Source organism: Ptychodera flava, chromosome 22 (genome assembly GCF_041260155.1).
Source record: "Ptychodera flava strain L36383 chromosome 22, AS_Pfla_20210202, whole genome shotgun sequence".
In the NCBI taxonomy this organism is placed as follows: domain Eukaryota; kingdom Metazoa; phylum Hemichordata; class Enteropneusta; family Ptychoderidae; genus Ptychodera; species Ptychodera flava.
Window position 1 is genome coordinate 19,273,735 of NC_091949.1, and position 20,541 is coordinate 19,294,275.

A 20,541-nucleotide genomic window follows, 5' to 3' on the forward strand; every position below is an offset into this window, starting at 1 on the left:
GTCCGTTCTTCATTGTTGCTCATTGCCGTCCTTTGTCACGTTGCCCCACAGAGAAACATGGACAGAGTGGCAACGCTTGCATACCTTTTGTTCCATGGTCGTCTCGGTAGACTATTGGCTTTTCATATTAAAATGAGCTTCAAAGGTGTTAAACTTTTTGGAGGCTTTGTTTGTGGTTGATAATTACACGAGATTATGCGAAAAATACGACGAGATGGCATCGTACTGCCAGTCGCGTAGCAACCATAGTTACTTTGTGAGCTCTCAGGCCAGAAACACTGCTTCACGCAAATCAAAACATAACACGCCAGCAGTTTCATAAACATGTCCTTCCTTGACGCACGTATAAAAGACGGTATGACTGACCGTAAACCATTGAGTAAAACCAGACAGTATCGATAAAAGACTTTCAAATTTGGTTCAAACACACTCATTATATATTCATAATAATATGAGAGGAATTTTTAAAACGGTAAAACTCACTTTCCTGAAGCTCAAAACACTCCCGTTTTCGCCAGCACGCCGATTCCGCTCAGCACCACACGACAACAATAACACAAACTTTGCCGAACATACTTTCGCTTAACAATTGGCGAAAATCCGAAAATTACCGAAGGATGCATGGTCGGCACTCTTCGGAAAAGAGAGGCGAGAGCAACCTGAGGCGAGGCGAACATGGATGGGTTACGTAACCGCTTCACGCCGTAAACAATATCCGTTGCCACTGTGGTTGCCCATAGTGGCTGCTGTCGCACTGTTCTGCCATGACACATCCGCATGGTCGCAATAGCAACAATTGGATCTAGCAAACCCACATGTAAACCACCAACTTCGCTGGCCATGGGCGTTTACTCGGACAGGGACCCTTCTTAGTGTTGGTTAGGACACGGAACTAAAATAGTCCTATTTTAGATCCATGATTAGGGCTGTTTATAGGGTGACTATATAAGCCGTGCGCACCTGACGATTGTAAACCACTCCCCAGCACGTTCTTTTGCTAACCCATCAGAAAGCACTGATCCGTACACCCGGAGATTAAATCTGCAAACTTATCCACGATTAAAATCTTGTGTTTCTGATCCCAGATTATGATGAAGATAAGAACAAAGCAACTTTTGTGGGTAAATTTGGCGGCCTCTCCTTCATTCTATTACATTTTATCAATGAAAAAAAAAAACAAGTTTGCTTCGAGCATAATCCATAGTGAAGAATGTTATCGTCTTGTCCATATTCAATGCACACACACAAAAAAAAATCGCCAGGCACAACAAAATTCAATATCTCAACAGTCAGCCTGTCTTTAATCACATATACCTCTCACATGATAATAAATAGCAAACACGACTAAAAAGCACTCAAATTACATGTTATTGTTGTTTATTTCCACCAACTTGACAGAAATACCACAGCAAGGTGTAAAACAAAGCCACGTCCGATTTCCTAGTTATGGAGCAAAATGTCCCTGATCCAGTTCACCACGCTTGAAGCATCGGTGTAGAGGCCGGGTAGACCTGGCTCAGCGCATTTATCACCGCTACGGTGGCTGACGATACCGGCAAGGTTCCATTTGGCGGTGCTGCTTTGGTACCACATCAATGGGCCTCCATCATCACCCTTGAGGCAATAACAATATAAAAGTAGGATTTTTTTTTAAAAGTTGGCATACTTATGTGAATTTTTAAGATTTCATTGATACTGAAAGGGTTACTTCGTTAAAATGTAGTAACTGGTGAAACGCAACTAATCAATCTATCAATCAATCTATCGATCGATCCGTCTATCTATTTATCTACCTATTTCTCTGTCTATCTACTTATCTAAATACGTTCGCACATATATGGACATATTCATACACACATAAATGATGATATATACATTGATAATATGATGAACATGCGTATATCAAGTATACGTATACATGTTAATGCACATGTAATTGTGTAATGTACGGAATATCTACACATCTATCTATCTATCTATCTATCTATCTATCTATCTATCTATCTATCTATCTATCTATCTATCCATACATCCTTCTGTCTATCTATCTATCTATCTATCTATCTATCTATCTATCTATCTATCTATCTATCTATCTATCTATCTATCTATCTATCTATCTATCTATCTGTCTATCTATCTGTCTATCCATCTACCTACCTACCTACCTACGAACCTACCTACCGACCTACACTAACTTTCAAGTAGATATTAATAATATTAAAAGGGACAAAAATGCTTTTATTGACCCTTTTTGTGATATCAAGAAAACATCGAATATTCTAGTAAGTACAAAATAACGACCGTACATAATTGCAAAAGTGCCAAAATATTACCTCTTTGCGGAATGCAAGGAGATGATTTCGTTAGTGACCTCTAGACTTGCTTTCCTATGACAAACAAATATTACTTCACGGTATTGACTTTATGCAAATATCCCTTGTTTTCTTAATATCACGAAGGGTCAATAAAAGCATTTCTGTCCCTTTGAATATTATTTTAACAGTATGTATGTATGTATGTATGTATGTATGTATGTATGTATGTATGTATGTATGTATGTATGTATGTATGTATGTATGTATGTATGTATTGTTACGTGCAGAGAAAACGAACAAAAGGGTGAACTCAGCAGTTTCCGTTTAAACAAAATTTATTATGAAAACAAACTAATTGCTAAGTTAGGGACAGAGTACAAGCTTTAAAGTGTACAGACTACTTATCTCAGCTGGGACGGCAAAGCTCCAGTCTCAGAGTTGTAACAGTCAGTCGGATGAATGAACAGTCCTTTGGCTTGCAGGCTTGAAGCTGCACAAAGACCACAGTATAAATCCAGCGTTGACAGTGAAGGTCTTGAAAAGTCTTGAGAATGACTACTGCTGGAGTTTAGTAACACACAAGAGACACGATCCCAAAAGTCTGACTGGAAGCTGAGCACGTCCCTTTTATAAAGGCATATAAGAACAATCTAGAACTTTTATTGACATGCTAATTACTGTTCTAAAATTATCTCCCTTACACAACTAATCAACTTTCCAGAACATTCCAAACATGCCTAATTGAATTCAAGGTTGTGAGGTCATCAAGGGCAGTGACCTTGAGAATGTTCTAGACTAATTGAACTCAGGTCATGATGAGTGTGGGGGAAATGACCTACATAACACACCCCCTCTTCAAAAAAGAAAATTTTTCAATGAAAAATCTTTCTTTTACAAATGTAATCTTAAAAGTGTGAACAACAATAAGTTCTAAATACGAGAGAGACAGTCTGCAATTAAATTGTCTCTGCCTTTGATATGTCTAATGTCAAGATTAAACTCCTGTAACATTAAACTCCATCTTAGCAATCTCTGATTTTTGCCTTTGAATTTCTGCAGAAAAACAAGAGGGTTGTGATCAATATAAACCACTATTGGCTGATTTGAAGAAGTAACATAAACTTCAAAATGCTGTAAAGCTAATATCAAAGATAAACACTCTTTTTCAATTGTAGAGTAGTTTCTCTGGGATTTGTTAAATTTGCGTGAAAAATAGCAAACAGGATGATCTATACCATGACTATCCTCTTGCAATAAAACAGCACCAGCAGCCGTATCACTAGCATCTACAGCTAATTTGAATGGCAAAGTAAAATCTGGTGCAGACAACACTGGAGCACTTTGAAGTATGGCTTTAAGTGTATCAAATGCCTGTTGGCATTGCTCTGACCAAACAAACTTTACTTTCTTTTTAAGTAAGTTAGTCAAAGGCTCAGTAATTGTGGAGAAATTTGGACAGAATTTTCTGTAGTAACCAGCCATACCGAGAAAGCGCATCAGTTGTCGTTTGCAGTTTGGTATGGGAAAACTTGAAATGGCACTGATTTTTGCATCAACAGGTTTTACCTCACCCTGTCCTACAGTATGTCCGAGGTAAGTTACCCTCGCCCAACCAAACTCAGATTTGGCAAGGTTGACAGTCAACATTGCTTTACTCAGTCTCTCAAAGAACTTCCGCATGAGCTTGATGTGTTCCTCCCAGGTGTCACTATACAGGACGACGTCGTCAACATAGGCTGCACACCCGTCTAGCCCGGATATGACGTCGTTGATCATCCGTTGGAACGTTGCCGGAGAGTTCTTCATTCCGAATGGCATCACCTTGTACTGGAACAATCCGTCTGGTGTAACAAAGGCGGATATTTCACGAGCACGAGCCGTCAGAGGGACTTGCCAAAATCCCTTCAGTAGGTCAAATTTCGTCACATACTTGGCTTTTCCCACTCGGTCGATGCAGTCATCAATCCTCGGGATTGGGAAAGTGTCTGTCTTTGTTAAAGTGTTGACCTTCCTAAAGTCCGTGCACATACGATAACTGTGATCTGATTTGGGAACAAGTATACACGGCGAACTCCAGTTACTTTTACTGGGTTCAATAAAGTCATTGTCCAGCAGGTATTTGACTTCTTCCTGGAGATATTTTGCTTTTGTTGGATTCAGTCTGTATGGATGTTGTTTTACAGGCTTACTGTCCCCAACATCAACGTCGTGATAGATGACGTTTGTCCTCGTTGGAACATCTTGAAACAGGTGTTTATATTCGTGGAGCAGTTCTTTCACCTGTTGTTGTTGTTCTGGCTGGAGGTGTGCCAACTTTGTAGACTCCAGCTTCTCCAGGATTTCTGAGTTCTGAAGCTTGACCGAGCCCAGCTTTGAGTTTAGAGTATTTTCACTCAAGTCAGTTTCAGTATCACTATCTTCATAATGGCCAGAACTGACTGTACTGACAGGCTTTGTTTTAGTAGGATTATCCCTATCCAAATATGGCTTAAGCATATTTATGTGACATAGCTGTTTTTGTTTTCGCCTGTCAGGTGTTATTATGATGTAATTTAAATCACTCAATTTCTTATCAATTAGGTATGGCCCAAAGTAACGAGCATGGAGTGGTTTGCCAGGAATTGGAAGTAGAACAAGAACTTTTTGACCTGGTTCAAACTTCCGTTTTGAGGTGTTTTTATCATATTTGGTTTTCATTGACTGCTGAGATGACTCAAGATTTTCTCTGGCTAATTCACATGCTTTAGAGAGTTTTGTACGAAAATCTGACACATATTGCAAAATATTCAGACAATCATCATCGTCTGATAGGAATTTCTCTTTAACGAGCTTAAGTGGGCCACGGACTGTATGTCCAAATACAAGCTCAAATGGGCTAAAACCAAGAGACTCCTGAATTGACTCTCTAACAGCAAAGAGCAGAAAATGAATTCCTTCATCCCACTGCTTCTCTGTGTCAAAACAGTAGGTCCTAACATGTTTTTCAAAGTTTGATGAAATCGCTCAAGAGCACCCTGACTTTCTGGATGATAGGCGGAGGACCTATACTGTTTAATGCCTAGCTGATCCATTACTTGTTGAAAAATACCAGACATAAAGTTGGAGCCTTGATCGGACTGGACACATTTAGGGAGGCCAAATAAAGTGAAAAATCTGACTAAAGCTCTCACTATAGTCTTTGTCTTTATATTTCTCAGTGGTATGGCTTCGGGGAACCGAGTTGATGTACACATTATTGTCAGCATGTACTCATTTCCTGATCTTGTTTTTGGTAGGGGCCCAACACAGTCTATTAGAATCCTACTAAATGGTTCTTGAAATGCAGGAATTGGCTGTAAAGGGCCTTTGGAATGGTCTGATTTGGCTTTCCTACCATTTGACATGTGTGACAAGTTTTACAGAAATGTGCTACATCCTGCCTGAGATTAGGCCAATAAAAGTGACTGAGAATTTTATGATAAGTTTTCCTTACTCCCAAATGACCAGCCCAGGGCGTTTCATGGGCCAGGCGCAATATTTCAGCACGGTAGGGCTTTGGAACCACAATTTGATGTTTTATAGCCCAGTCGTCATCAACAAAAACATCTGGAGGTCTCCATTTACGCATGAGAATACCAGATTTTGTATAATAGGAAACAGAGCTATCTGAAGTTTTACCTTCATCATCTACCCTGTCAAACAAAGACAAAATCTGGGTCTTTGTGTTGTTCTGCAATGAGATTTGATCTAGAAAATGTCTGACTTTGGTCAGCAGAAGTTTTACTGGAAGTTTCAAATCCACGAGGGATAACGGAATGATCCGTGTCAAACACCTGACTGAGAAAGGTGTCATTTAAGTCAACATCTGTGACATTATTTTTGAGAGAATTTTGATTCTCGGAAGTTTTCTTTGACATGGCTCGAGTAATGGCACATGAAGGAAATAGATCGGGTATCTCTGTTCAATTGGCTCTGGATCCTGATCTAAAGTAGGATTATCAGTCACAAGTGGATTAGTAATGACCTTGTCCCCAGCAAGGTCGTTTCCAAGAAGAAGGTGAATCCCTTCAAAAGGCAAAAAAGGCCTAATACCTAAAGCCACAGGTCCAGAAACAAGTCCGAAGACAAATAGACATTATGGAGAGGAACAGGAATGTAGTCATTACAATCTACCCCTTAATAAGAACTTTAGAACCTGAAAATGACTTTTCAGAAAACGGCAGGGTATCTGCCAACAAAAGAGACTGGGAAGCCCCGGTATCTCTTAGAATTTTGACAGGGTAGCTGAAGAAAAATCACTAGAAAGTGATATAAAACCATCATGAATAAATGGCTCGAAAATACCCATAATGCTATCTTGAGAAGAATTAACTATGAGCTCATTGATTGGAGATAAGAGGGGTTTAACCTCAGAAAATGTATTGCACACATTATTATACTCTAATTGAGATGATGAAGAAATAAAGTCTGTTGGTTAAAATCCACTTTGACCACACTGAACTTCACGTTTTCTTTTCAATTTAAAACAATCTGACATTAGATGGCCATCTTTGTTACAAGAAATAGTACCAAATATTTTGCTAGATGGGGATTAAAACTTGGATCTGTAGTAGTGTTACTTGAATTATGTGGACTGTTGTCATTTGATTTTCATTCTCCTATGAGACATTCTTTGATAAAAAGGCAGAGTTAAATTTGTCTGCATTGTTTTGGTATGATAAGGACTGGGATGGTTTGCTGAGAAATGAAGATTGTGGGTCAATGAATAATCATCGGCCAACGTGCAGCAACCTCCAATGTATCTGCCTTTTGTTCATTGATAAACGTCTTGATGTCACTCCGGATGCACCTTTTAAATTCCTCAATCAAAACAAGTTGTCGTAATTTGTCATAATTCTGACTGACCTTTTCAGAAGAACACCAACGATCAAACAGTTGTTCTTTTGTTCGAGCAAATTCAACATAAGTTTGATCCTTCACCTTCTCACAATCCCTAAATTTCTGACGGTAAGCTTCAGGCACCAACTCATAGCCCTTGAGAATTAATTCCTTCACAGAATCATAATTTGAAGCCTGCTCTACTGACAACTGAATGTAAATTTCTCTGGCTTTACCCACCAAAGCACTCTGCAAAAGCATAGACCAGGACTCCTTAGGCCAGTTCAGACTCTGAGCATTTTCTCAAAATGAAGGAAATATTTATCAACATCCTTTTCTTGGAAAGGGGGAACTAACCTGAAATGCTTAGTGATGTCAAACTTGTCTGAAGGGAAGAATTTTCCTGACTGTCCAAGCTCTAAACGTTTTATTTCTACCTGTAATCGCTGTTCTTCTAATCGCAATTCTTTTTCTCTCTGTCTTTCTTCCATTTCTAATCTTTCCTGCCTTTCTTTTTCTCTTTCTGTCTTTCTTCCATTTCTAACTGCATTCGTATTTTTTCTTTTTCTAATGCCTGTCTCTCTTTTTCCATTTGTAATTCTTTTCTTTCTGTCTTTCTTCCATTTGTAATTCTAGTTTCTTAATCTCCAAATTTGTCCGCAATTCTAATTCTAATTTTCTGAGTTCAGAGGAAGACTCAGGCTCATAATCTTTTAAGGCAGACTCCTCAAATGGCCAGAATTAACTAAATGTTTTGCAATCTTGAACTGTATTTCTCGCTTGCGCATAGATCTTTTGACATCTACTTTAAGGAAATTTGCCAGTGCTATGAGGTTGTCTTTTCTGAGGGAATTAAATGTGTCCGATCAAGGTCATCCATAAATTCGTCTGGCTTGAATTCCGCCATGATTGAATTTCGCTGAGTTCACAGTATACAGTAGTTTTGAAAAGGCTGTCAAAATGTTGTCAAACGGCTCAAAATATTCGTATCCCGGACAAGCCCCCAATTTGTTACGTGCAGAGAAAACGAACAAAAGGGTGAACTCAGCAGTTTCCGTTTAAACAAAATTTATTATGAAAACAAAACTAATTGCTAAGTTAGGGACAGAGTACAAGCTTTAAAAGTGTACAGACTACTTATCTCAGCTGGGACGGCAAAGCTCCAGTCTCAGAGTTGTAACAGTCAGTCGGATGAATGAACAGTCCTTTGGCTTGCAGGCTTGAAGCTGTACAAAGACCACAGTATAAATCCAGCGTTGACAGTGAAGGTCTTGAAAAGTCTTGAGAATGACTACTGCTGGAGTTTAGTAACACACAAGAGACACGATCCCAAAAGTCTGACTGGAAGCTGTGCACGTCCCTTTTATAAAGGCATATAAGAACAATCTAGAACTTTTATTGACATGCTAATTACTGTTCTAAAATTATCTCCCTTACACAACTAATCAACTTTCCAGAACATTCCAAACATGACTAATTGAATTCAAGGTTGTGAGGTCATCAAGGGCAGTGACCTTGAGAATGTTCTAGACTAATTGAACTCAGGTCATGATGAGTGTGGGGGAAATGACCTACATAACAGTATGTATGTATGTGTGTATGTGTGTATGTGTGTATGTGTGTATGTGTGTATGTATGTATGTATGTATGTATGTATGTATGTATGTATGTATGTTTGTTTGTTTGATTGTTTGTATGTATGTATGTATGTATGTATGTATGTATGTATGTATGTATGATTATGTATGTATGTATGTTTGTATTTATGTATGTATGTATGTATGTATGTATGTATGTATGTATGTATGTATGTATGTATGTATGTATGTATGTATGTATGTATGTATGTATGTATGTGTGTATGTGTGTATGTGTGTATGTATGTATGTATGTATGTATGTATGTATGTATGTATGTATGTATGTATGTATGTATGTATGTATGTATGTATGTATGTATGTATGTATGATAATGTATGTATGTATGTTTGTATGTTTGTTTGTTTGATTGTTTGTATGTATGTATGTATGTATGTATGTATGTATGTATGATAATGTATGTATGTATGTATGTATGTATGTATGATTGAATGTATGTATGTATGTATGTATGTATGTATGTATGTATGTATGTATGTATGTATGATAATGTATGTATGTATGTTTGTATTTATGTATGCACATACGTACGACTTCATGTATCTACTCTATTATCGCGATTATATACGTTATTACTTACATTACAGGCATCGACATCGCCTGCTGGCGAATCTCCACCTGCACAGAACATCGTCGTTTCAAACATGTCTCCATTGTGCAGTTCTGGACTGTTGCAATATTCTTTGCTGTATATGTTTACATTAGCCTGCATGAGGATACCAGTCACGTCCGTGCCTGCAACAACACACACGCAGGTAAACAACCATCTCTCGAGTATCAATTAGATATGCAGAAGAAATCACATGGGTTACTATTGAATATGAAAGCAGGTAAAGACCAAGCCCTAGAGTAAATGAATCGTGATAAACTGCACAATTCATATAGCATTTTTAACAGAGAGTATGTTGTCGCCATAATTTGAGTAGAAAGTTTAAAATTTCGGTGAAAACAATCCAATATTAATTCCGAGACGGGTATTAGTACTTGAGATGTATCATTGTTTGTATCAGGTGATCCTTGAGGCTACCCGGTGACCGCAAATTTGCATTTATGCAATATGGTTATGTTATCTCAATGAACATTAGAAGTGTTATTGAGTCATCTTTAATATCATCACTAAGGAGTGCTTGAAGATGACCCTATTCTTATTGTCAATTTCTTATTGTTTCTTGCATGGACCTGGAATGATACTGTTTATTGGGCATGTTGTGATGTCATGTTGCACGGCAGTAAAGAGTAAGTAAATTATTAGCTTTTAAACACAGGTGATCGTTGACATTTAAAGGTATACAGTCACCTGTAATCTAAATATGCCCATATATGGTCAAAGGGGCGTTCCTTGTATTCAAAATGCCCGTGTGAGGGCGCTGTTTTTAAAAGGCGGCCACCCGCTTAAAATCTGAGATTGGTTAGAATTTCTCTTTCCATGGTAACTGTGGCAAAATTGGAACAGGTGACAGTGAGCTAAAATACTTGGGATTTGGGGTCGCTCGAGTACCCAAAGTCGCTTAGGGGGAGGTATGGAATTGGGTGAGAATGGAAAACAGGTCGTCTTCTTACTTGGTAGAGTGTCTCCCCAACCGGCAATCCATGCCTCGGTGTTGTTTGCGAATGTAATACCAGACGGTGGCAGGCAGATATCATGAGTGTAAGCATTATTAAGATCCATTTCTCCTCTGACCTTCAGCAAAGCAATGTTGTAATCCTCTTTGAAAAAGCTGAAATCTGGATGGACGAATATTTCATCGATGTCGTGAACCGCCTCGAATGGGTCAGGTTGCAGATATATGTGTTTTCCAGTGATGACATCATAAACGGCGGGATTCACCCGATCTCTACATAACGAAAAAGAATAGGAACATCTGTCTGTCATCTTTGCAGAGTGAATTATGGCAGAGTGAATTATGGTAGAGTGAGTCTCGGTGATATTTCATTTTTCTGTAAAATGAATCTGTGCCAAGGGCGTACGCTACTCAAAAAATTGATGATAGCATTTAAAATGTACTTACAAGTATACACAATGCGCGGCGGTGACTACCCATCCACTGTTTATGATAGTGCCACCACAGGTATGGCTGAACATTCTTTGAAGAGCAACCTGTTGTGAACGATATACTGGTGAATTTAATTTACAAGTGGAACTATCTAAACGAGAAAATGTCAAAGATTGTTATGCTGTCCATCTTGTCTGTCAGAAACTTCCAAACATCTTTAGTATCTACTAGAGGGAGTTTATTTACATGTAATTGTAAATGGTGATCGCTGCTCATATTTAACACAGGAATGAGTGGATGAGACCATTTCAGGTTCTTTTTACACAAAGTCTCCCGAGTTCCTATGGATATGTTCCCGGGAAGAGGGTTCTTTCCCTCCTCTTTACAACAGTCAGTTTTTACCCCTGCTGTGCAGACAACACTCGAAACTTGGTGAAGACCGAAGACGCCCTCTACACGTATAAAACAGTGAAAGGAAATGTCTGCCTTACCACCCACGGCCAGCTACCAGCCTCAGCTGGCCATCCACCAACGATATCAGTTGAAAACTCGTCATGGTATGGCGCTGTGAGATTCGGTGCAAACGTTGGTTCTCCACAAGATAAGGAGTTTTCTGAAAGGCAACGAAATTCACAGAGACGCTAATCAGGTGCTCTTTGAATGAAGATATGTTAGTTTTGAGGTGGTTTCGCTGAATCCAGAAGACATCAGCTCCAACTTTTAACATGCTTGTCATAATTTTTGTTCTGTAAAATACAGTTTTGTGTTTTGTCCCTAAAATTATGACGTAATACTTAGAGTTCAAACTGTTAATATTAGCTTTTGTGTTTACAATGTCAAACGTTTTGTGGACGGAGTGAATCAATACATAATGAGGTCATCAGTTGATCAAGTCAGCAGGTAAAACTACGCCATTTTTTATCGCTAACTCTATTGTAGCCTCCTGGAAATGTAGTGTGGAATAACACGATCTGTGATAAAATATGACTGCTATCACGGTTAATGCTGAAATGTCAGACTGTTGATCTCTAGGGAATGTTTCCCTCTCGCGTCGTAACAGACGACATGAATTGGGCCGTTCACAATTTCTGGCAGGAAAAGTTTATGCTTCCGTGCTATCGCCTAGTGATTATGGAAGAATCTGTCTGCAGTGTAAAGTTTCTTCAGAACAAGCAGAGTAACGATAATCTGTTTTGAATGCTGTATGTCTCGTCTCAGTCAACCTACGATTTGAGAAACTTCGGTAGACGAAAAAAGAAACCTTGGACTATTAGGAAGCGTGTGCTCGTACGTTACCGGAGCTGTATGTTGTCGTTCTGGATCACTACGCGGATATTTTAAGGCTAAACTGATACATACCGGGACAATTAAGCTCATCCTCCCCGGTTGGGCAGTCATCAGTTCCATCACAACGCAGATCAATTGGAATACAAAAGCCATTTACGTCATCACCACAGCGAAATTCAGTACCTGTGCCACACTCGACTGCAAGGAATGGGGGAAACAATGAGCCAGGGGAGGCATTTTACCATGATTATTCCGCGCGTGGCAGAACTAAAGTTTCTTCACCATGTAACATACGTTCTCAGACGACACGCTGCGTTAATATTCCTGTTTTTGACATCAAAACTTTCCCTAAGTTATAAGTGAGAAATCATCTGGCCCCATGTAGTGAACTTCATTTAAACAGAGACAAGAAGAAAAATTCCCATGTCTGTGATTTAACCCTTTCACCCCCAGTTCCCTGTGTACAGGTCCAACTTTACCATAGAAAACAATGGATTTGGGACAAACCATGGTGGTGAAAGGGTTAAACAAACATTTGCGAACGACATCACAATTACCCCTTCGCTACCAGTGATCATTTTTTTTAAAGTTTGAAGGTATTTAAATCAGGCATAACAAAGAATACCTGTATGATGACATATTTCTATGCATTGTTAGTTTCTTTCAGGAAAAATATGATATCTCGATTAAAATCCGGTATGTGCCTTTTGGCATAACAATTTATGGATGCACACTATGCAATGAGTTAAGTTGATTTTAACAGCGTATCCCAGAACAGAATAAAAGTACGCCTACTTGGTTCGTCACGGGTGTTCCACTCGGCATGGAATCCACGATATTGGACGCTGGCGTCAGTCTCAAAGTGCACGGTCATGAAGCGATCTGTCGCAATGGTGGGGTTTGGAATTGAGTGACCGCACATCTTTCTCAACACGGGAGCGGTTGCGTCCGTGCCGTCGTAAGCTGTGACGCTGTCGTATACGCAGTTAACAGCACCCTCGACGGCGAAGTCGAGAAAGGTCAATTGGATGACCTGTAAGAATGGTGAGAAGTGGTACATTTTAACTGGCAACAGTTTCACGCCCAGGTAAACCGACTTGAACAAGTACCCAGGGAACAACAAGAACCGTACGCTCCCTATACGCTTTGTCAAGTATTGCAAACCACAACTTAAGTTGACTGACTCGTATCAGAGATCATTCACAACATTCTACACATCTTACATGTATTCTTTTCCTATAAATACAGAATGAAGACATTTGGAGACCTAATAAAACTTCATTGTTTCCAAGCTTTTGACGAAATGATAGTGAGCTCGGACTGACAGTTATATGAAAGCGCTTTAAAGGAAAACTATACGCTGTCAAACGACAACTTTTTGGTAACGCTTTGTTGTTATTGATATGTTACATAGGTACATTTCACTTAAGAAGTATATCGAAGGAGAAAGGTTTTGTTTCTTTTCCTCATATACTGAAATCTTAACATTCGAGAATGACTCTGTTCCTTCAGATTCTAGTATGTATTACTTTACAGTGGAACCGAAAATATTACCTAACAATTATGTGCAGACAGAAATCACCAAATACAATGCCATATCCGAAGTTATCGCCCAGATTCCTAAGATTTCAAAAAAGTTGGTCCTTGGACGAGCCTATTTCTTACCTGTTGCTGCACGGCAGAAGTCTCGCAGACCCAATCACAGAACGCGTTTGGACTGTATCTGGCATTGTTTGCTGGATCTGGGTCATAGTTCATGGAGAAGAATTCACCTTGGAAACCAATCTGAAAGTGGTTAGTACCACACCCAGAATCTACAGGCGAGTCAGACAAAAAAAAAGTTTTCGGTTACCTGTTGCGGACAGGAAAACCATTTACTGACATTTTTTGTGGTAAGTAATTGTCCAATTTCATTTTAATAATTAACGTAAGCCATAGGTGGCTTTCTGTAAAGATAAATTAATGTCAAAAGTACAATTTGGTTTTTAAAATGATTGTTGCATTTTTTAACGGAGGTTAAGAACTCGATCTTGGCTTTCGTATCGTGAAGTTGCCCGTGACAATCCTTGTTCTACTGGCTTTAACGTATTCTCGAAGTTCAATTTTCATTTCAAACTTTTCGATTATGAGCCTGTTTTAGATGGCTATTGATGTTTGCATAGTAGTTGAGACTTTGTATAGATAAATTTCTGCAAATTCACACAGAGTGAAACAGTAACTCAGGTCCACAAAATCGGCCCTGTCAGTTCTCCGTCATTAAATTTTGTACCATCAAGCAAAGTTGACTGTAAAGCACAATTTCAATGAAAAATAAAAAAAGAACGTATCATATTGAAGTTAAAGGCGAACAAAAATGTTGAAAAATCCGAGCTTGGGAGTTTTTGTTTTGCATATCTGCATTACTCATATATGAGGACGCGTGTTTCCTGGGTAAGTAAGTTTGTGTTTAAATTCAAGAAATTGTGCGAGAATCTACGGTGAAGGTGTTTTGTTGTCAAGAGCATATTTTCGGGCTGAGGAATAAAATTCTGAAATAACTGGCAATTGGAGGAACAAAAAATACATAAAAATTACAAGATGTTGCACACATACCTCTCTGCTGGCCGAAGGTGACGGCCAATAACGCGAAAAAAATGGCGTACCGGATCATATTTTGTCAGTTGGTCGCTCTCAGTCTTCTCAAACTATGGAGGTGAAACGGTGACATATGCCCAATTTATACGCTACCTTTACAAGCGTGTGAGAAATCATAAAAATTCCCATTTGTGATTCCATTTATCATATCCGCCTGACGCATGTCTTTATCGCGAGACTACACGAGACGACCTTTATGGAAAAGTTCACCCCATATCTCGTAGCCGCTGAACACAATGTACAGCACGCGTGACCTACGCATATATTTTCGAGCACTGTAAACGACCATTTTTTTTAAATTTGAAAACATTGAGAGTTCGTTGTATATCATTTTCCTCTTTAAACATGTCCGACATTCTACATGATGCCATTGAAACTATTTTTTTTATAATTTCCGATGCGATTATAGATTTAGGGCCAATTTAGCGTTATCATATGTCTTGCTGAGGAAGAACATAATAATAATAAAGATAAGAGGAATATAATCTATCAGTGCGACAGTTGAATCTGTTTTATTGTCATCTCATCAATATACTGACACACCTCGGAGTCGTATAACTGTGACGTCACGGATATGGACGCTACACACTGCATTATGTGACTATAAAAATGATCAAAATAACGAAAAAATACAAAACACATTTTCTACCAACTAATGTTGACCTTCGCCCCATCTCAAAATTGGACGTATGTCGTCTTCTGCTTTCAACAAGGTGCGTCGACGGAGTTAATACATGTCGGGTCATAAATCCGCATTGTTCTAGTTTTGCTCTTAAATAACGAGCGCCAATTCCGGTTCGTTTCGTTCCAGTTAATATAATAGGAAACATCTGCCAAGATTTGACTCGAGGATTTCGTCACGAGGTTGCAAGACTATGTTCGTTTGTTCTGCCATCTTATCTGATATGGAGCCTTCAGCATCTGGTTTGTTGCAAACTCGGCTTGTCTACGCACGGGGACGTATCATATTATTCGTCCCGAGAAGATAAAATTAATATTTAATAAATGTAACGACATTTTACATATTCGGCGCGGACTACTTGAAACCCTGATTTGGGGCTTCGCGGGTTGTTTTTGGTTGTGTGGCGTTTGTTTGAACCAGCATGTTCTCAACACTCAACACTGTTTTGTTTTTATTCATTAACGAGTCCGGGTAATGTCGCTCACAGCTTGACAATCACTTTTTTTGCTTCTTGTCTTCAGGTATCTCCCTTTATTCTAATCAATTATTGCCCGACCATTTTAACATCCCATTCCACATGTTTTCCTTCAATCTTCTTACCACGAAAGATATTAAAAAGTGCAAAGCTTTACGTGTAATACTATACGGTTACATGCTCAATTTAGTATGAACAGAAAAGGGAAAAGAGTTTACAGCTAAAAATCCCCATAGAATTCGATATATTCCTTGATTTTCTGTGTCATAGAAAGCTTTGGTGTCATATACACAAACAGCAGTAGCAGTAGCAGTGACAAAAAAGCAAGATTTGTTGTCATTGATCGGGCGGGACTCCGTAGAACAAAACCGTTTTGACAGAACCATAATTTACAGCGTGGCATGTCATACATGTAGTATCAGTGGTGTCGATGCAGTTGCCTCAGCGTCTGTAGTCAAAGGTGTCGACAACAATAAACCGTATGTAAACATGTCGTTTATAAAATGCAGTCTGAATGAGTCTAGCGCATTTCGTGTGCTTATAACGCTCGCCCTAACCTTATGTACAAGGTTCAAAGTGTTACTCTACCGAGAGAGAACCCGATTTTTCATTGGCAAGCATTCACAGATGTTACAATAGTATAGCATGCAACACCGTGAACATACCGTAATAGGTAAAGTGCTATTTATGAAAGTATCACGATTTCTACGTATTGTCGACCATAACCTTGACAACAAGTCATCGTCGCATTTGTCAACGCCGTAGTCACCGTCACCACCGCCACCGTCATCACTAACAATCGTCATCATATCATCATCATCATCATCACAATAATTATCTTCATCATCATCATCATCATCGTTATCATCCTCCTCCTCATCATCATCACCATCATCATCATCATCATCATCATCATCATCATCATCATCATCATAACAATAATTATCCTCATGATCATCATCACCTTCATCGTTGTCATCATCATCAACATCATCATCATCATATTCATCATCATCATCACCACCATCAACATCACCATCGTTATCACCATCATTATCGACAAAAACTACGACGAATGTAATAAATCAAAGAAACGACGTACAAATTCAATGAAAGACGCTGTATTTTACTTCCAGGTAGGTGATAAAAGCAGATTTTGCTTTTCCTGCAAAAACGCACTTTGTGTTGTAGGTCTCTTTGTTCCAGTTTCAAACACAAAGTGCCAGAGTTGTAGTTTTTGATCTGCTGAAAACAAAATTTTAGTCTAATTGAAGTTCGCACCTTGTCTACTTTGAAAGACTTTTCAGACACCCGTTTGCTTCTATACGGAAGAGGTAGCGCCTGTTTTGAAGAGTTCCTCAAAGTGACGCTTCGGTAAATTAGATATTTGGATTGTTCAAGTGACATTACATTAGAGTTGTCATGATACACGAACTATGCAGCGTACCACTTGACGAGTAACCGAACAGCAGACTATTACATGCGGCATCCCTGTACAGTAGACTGCAACGTCTCGGCATCTGTGTGACGTCGTACAAGTTTGAAATTGCCGATCATTATGCTGTACAGGGTTTACCCATTTCACCATCACGGTATAGCCCAGTGCTATTGTAGCAAACGGTTAGGTTGGAACTCAGCACGGGAAAATAGGATGGAAAGGTAAATCCGTTTTCAAAAAAAAGGTTTAAATACGTGGAAGATATAGACAAGAGGCTATATTTACATGTATTAATGTGTCTACAGTCAAAAGTAGCGAGGAATTATTTCTCACTATGTGTAGCGTTGGAATTTTTCCTTGCAACGAGAGGACACTTTCTCTCGATGACGGGCGTCACTTATAGATCATGATGCGCCTAGTCTTTTTGGGAATCCGATCATTGATCGATCCGTAACGAAGGGTGTAATTTACCTGTCCCTGTCTCTTTTTGTGTATATCTGATGTTGTCTTTTTATTTCATTTTCGGCTTTAAATTAAATTTAAACTAGCAATTTTAGGGATTGTAAATTTCAGTACGTTGACTTTTACAGCCTAGCCGTGTTGCGTTGTGTTGAAAAATGTTTGCTAGGCTTTAGTCGTAGCCTTTAAAACTTTTTGCTCCTTTAAGTTCATCATATTCAGGGACGTTTTTGTTTTAAATTAAATTTGATATGTCAATGCATTTCAATGCGCTTCAATTTTTGCAGATAAAACGTGACAGAATAAACATTTGAATAAATTAGATACACATTTTTTATCTGCTTATCTTAGCCAATGGGCAACAGCGGCCAAAGGCAATATGCAAATAACATTGAATTATCAAAATAGAATGAATAATTAAATACAGTTTCTTTGCGAAGATTTACCGCGTTACGCTCAGAGCTCATTTCAAGAGGAAAGGCTTCTATAGACAATTTCTGTACAAGCTAATCGTATACCACATCATATAAAATTTGGTCCAATAAGCAAGCATCCACAGCCTGGCACAAATGGTTTAACTGTCGCGTCATAAAACGTTTCCAATATTGGTTGCTTACGGTTGCTTTGCTCGGCTGCATTGCTCCTCGATCGTGATCGATCGGCAAGACTGAGGAATAGTGGGACCCAACTGAATAATTCTTAGAAATAAACATAATCCTAGGGGGTCAATTTGCTTCTTAAAGCTTGAAAGGACCCCCTAAGAAAACCCACTTATTTAACCATTGAAGATTTGGACGACTGTTTTAAAGGTGCGCCAATTTATCGATTGTTGTGTGCTTCAGCATGGGATAACGATCTATTAGCCTGAATGCTAAGCCCCGGATGTTTATAATCAAAGTATGCGTGATTCAGAACAATAGTACTAACTTGGTACTATGGCTTGAAGCCATAATCTACATCATAGTCATACGTACATGGTGACAAACTCGATGTAAGTCGATTTCTTCACTTACCCTAACGGTTGTATAGGCTATCATATAATGGTTGTATAGGCGGTTATATAGCGGTTGTGTGTTAGGATAGCCAAATTTCATTTGACAAAACTAGGATCCAACTGTCTTAGTATATGAAATGCATTGACGACGAACAAGCTACACGGTGATCGATAAAGTACCATGGTCAAGTAAAAGCGAGGTATATGACAACTTAAAAAGTCTGCGAGATATTTCTTCACCTTTCTGTCACTGCCAAAAAGTCAAACTGGGGTAAAGTCAAGGCACAGACGGTAATACGCTCACACAATAGCATTTGATCCCCTGCAAACGCTACAATTTGAACCATGTGAGAAATCGAGACATAAATTTGCCTGTTACACCGTAAATATGAGATTTTATTAGTCTTAGTATTCACAACAGCTTAATTCTACGCAGACCGCCGGAGTGCATAACTCTTCAGTGTTTCAAAAATCACCATGATCTAGCAATAAACACAATAAAATCTCATTCTTATGATAAGTCTGGCTCAGAATGAGTGTCATCGCCACTCGTCTCAAACTTACCTGAAAGCAACGACCGGGCAAACGCTCTCTCAAGATTCTGATTCCGTTAAAGCGCACACTGGAATATGTGAATATCCACACTGATTTTACAAAAATTTCCAAATCAAGGCATTGTTCACTAGATGAATAGGTACGTTCGGATATCGCAGCTCATAATTCCAATGAAATGGTATTCTGTCCGTTGGTTCATTTCTTGCATTATATCCTTTAGGTTTCCACATAGAATGATCACACACAACACACTGGACACAAAAATCGACACGCTAACATTTCTCTTGCAGTTTGCAAAATGCTTTTATATGCCTGGATATAGTCGCTCTCGTTTTTACACGTACTAAACACCAATAATTCTCAAAGAACGATATGTCATTTTTACCGATAATTTTACATGTTCTTTTTGTGAAACTATCAGAAAGCATTTCCGTAAGAAACAACGTTTATCGCGATATTTCTTCACATTTCAGAAAAAAGCAACACGAGAGACTGCCTACGGTGCAGATAACATGTGTCACAACGCCGCTTTATCTCAGAACACATTTCCGTCGACAAACATCGGCATCCGAGACGCCCATTTGTTTCCATATTTTCTAATCAACGACCGGATATCACACCAATTGATATCACTTCTATGTTCTGCAGAAAAAAAACCCCAGAACTGTTATTTCCCTCAATCCGCAAAAAAAATGCTTTTCGGGAAGAAGTTTAAGATTCTAATGGAGCTGGTACGCATGGACGAAACGCCCTATGAACAAATTCCATATAACATTCCTTACTTGCCACTTATGTGAGCTTGTAAAATATAACATTTCTTGATTATTTTAGACGTGATAAAAATTCAAAAGTTTTGTTGGCAATGAACCATTATCAAATTACGATATCTCTTGATCAATGTCCTTGTCATATTTGTGTACAGTTTAAATTTGAAATGTCTTTTCGATTAGTGATTGGCGAAGCGTTCATATTTAATGTTTGTTTGTTTGTTTGTTTGTTTGTTTGTTTGTTTGTTTGTTTGTTTGTGAGTGAGTGAGTGAGTGAGCGCATGAATGTGCGACAGCTTTGGTACTCTTGCATCAAAGTGTATCTGTTTTTTCATATCTTCACCTGTTTGGTCTCATACAGCGAGAGACTTAATGAGATCTTCAATTCCTCAATTGACCTTGATTGTTTAAATTCTGTGCTTC

General features: G+C 38.7%; 1 protein-coding gene across 1 annotated transcript; it reads right to left on the reverse strand.

The window, feature by feature from the left end:
* Nucleotides 1–1,360: 1,360 nt before the first annotated feature.
* LOC139122891 (chymotrypsin-like elastase family member 2A) lies at nt 1,361–14,867 on the reverse strand. The gene is made up of 9 exons (XM_070688734.1): nt 14,707–14,867; nt 13,780–13,928; nt 12,910–13,147; nt 12,187–12,312; nt 11,319–11,440; nt 10,843–10,931; nt 10,394–10,668; nt 9,414–9,568; nt 1,361–1,614 (listed from the first exon to the last, which is right to left on the reverse strand). The coding sequence occupies exons 1-9, from the start codon at nt 14,762–14,764 to the stop codon at nt 1,441–1,443; spliced, it is 1,386 nt and encodes a 461-aa protein (XP_070544835.1). The 5' UTR covers nt 14,765–14,867; the 3' UTR covers nt 1,361–1,440.
* Nucleotides 14,868–20,541: the final 5,674 nt, after the last annotated feature.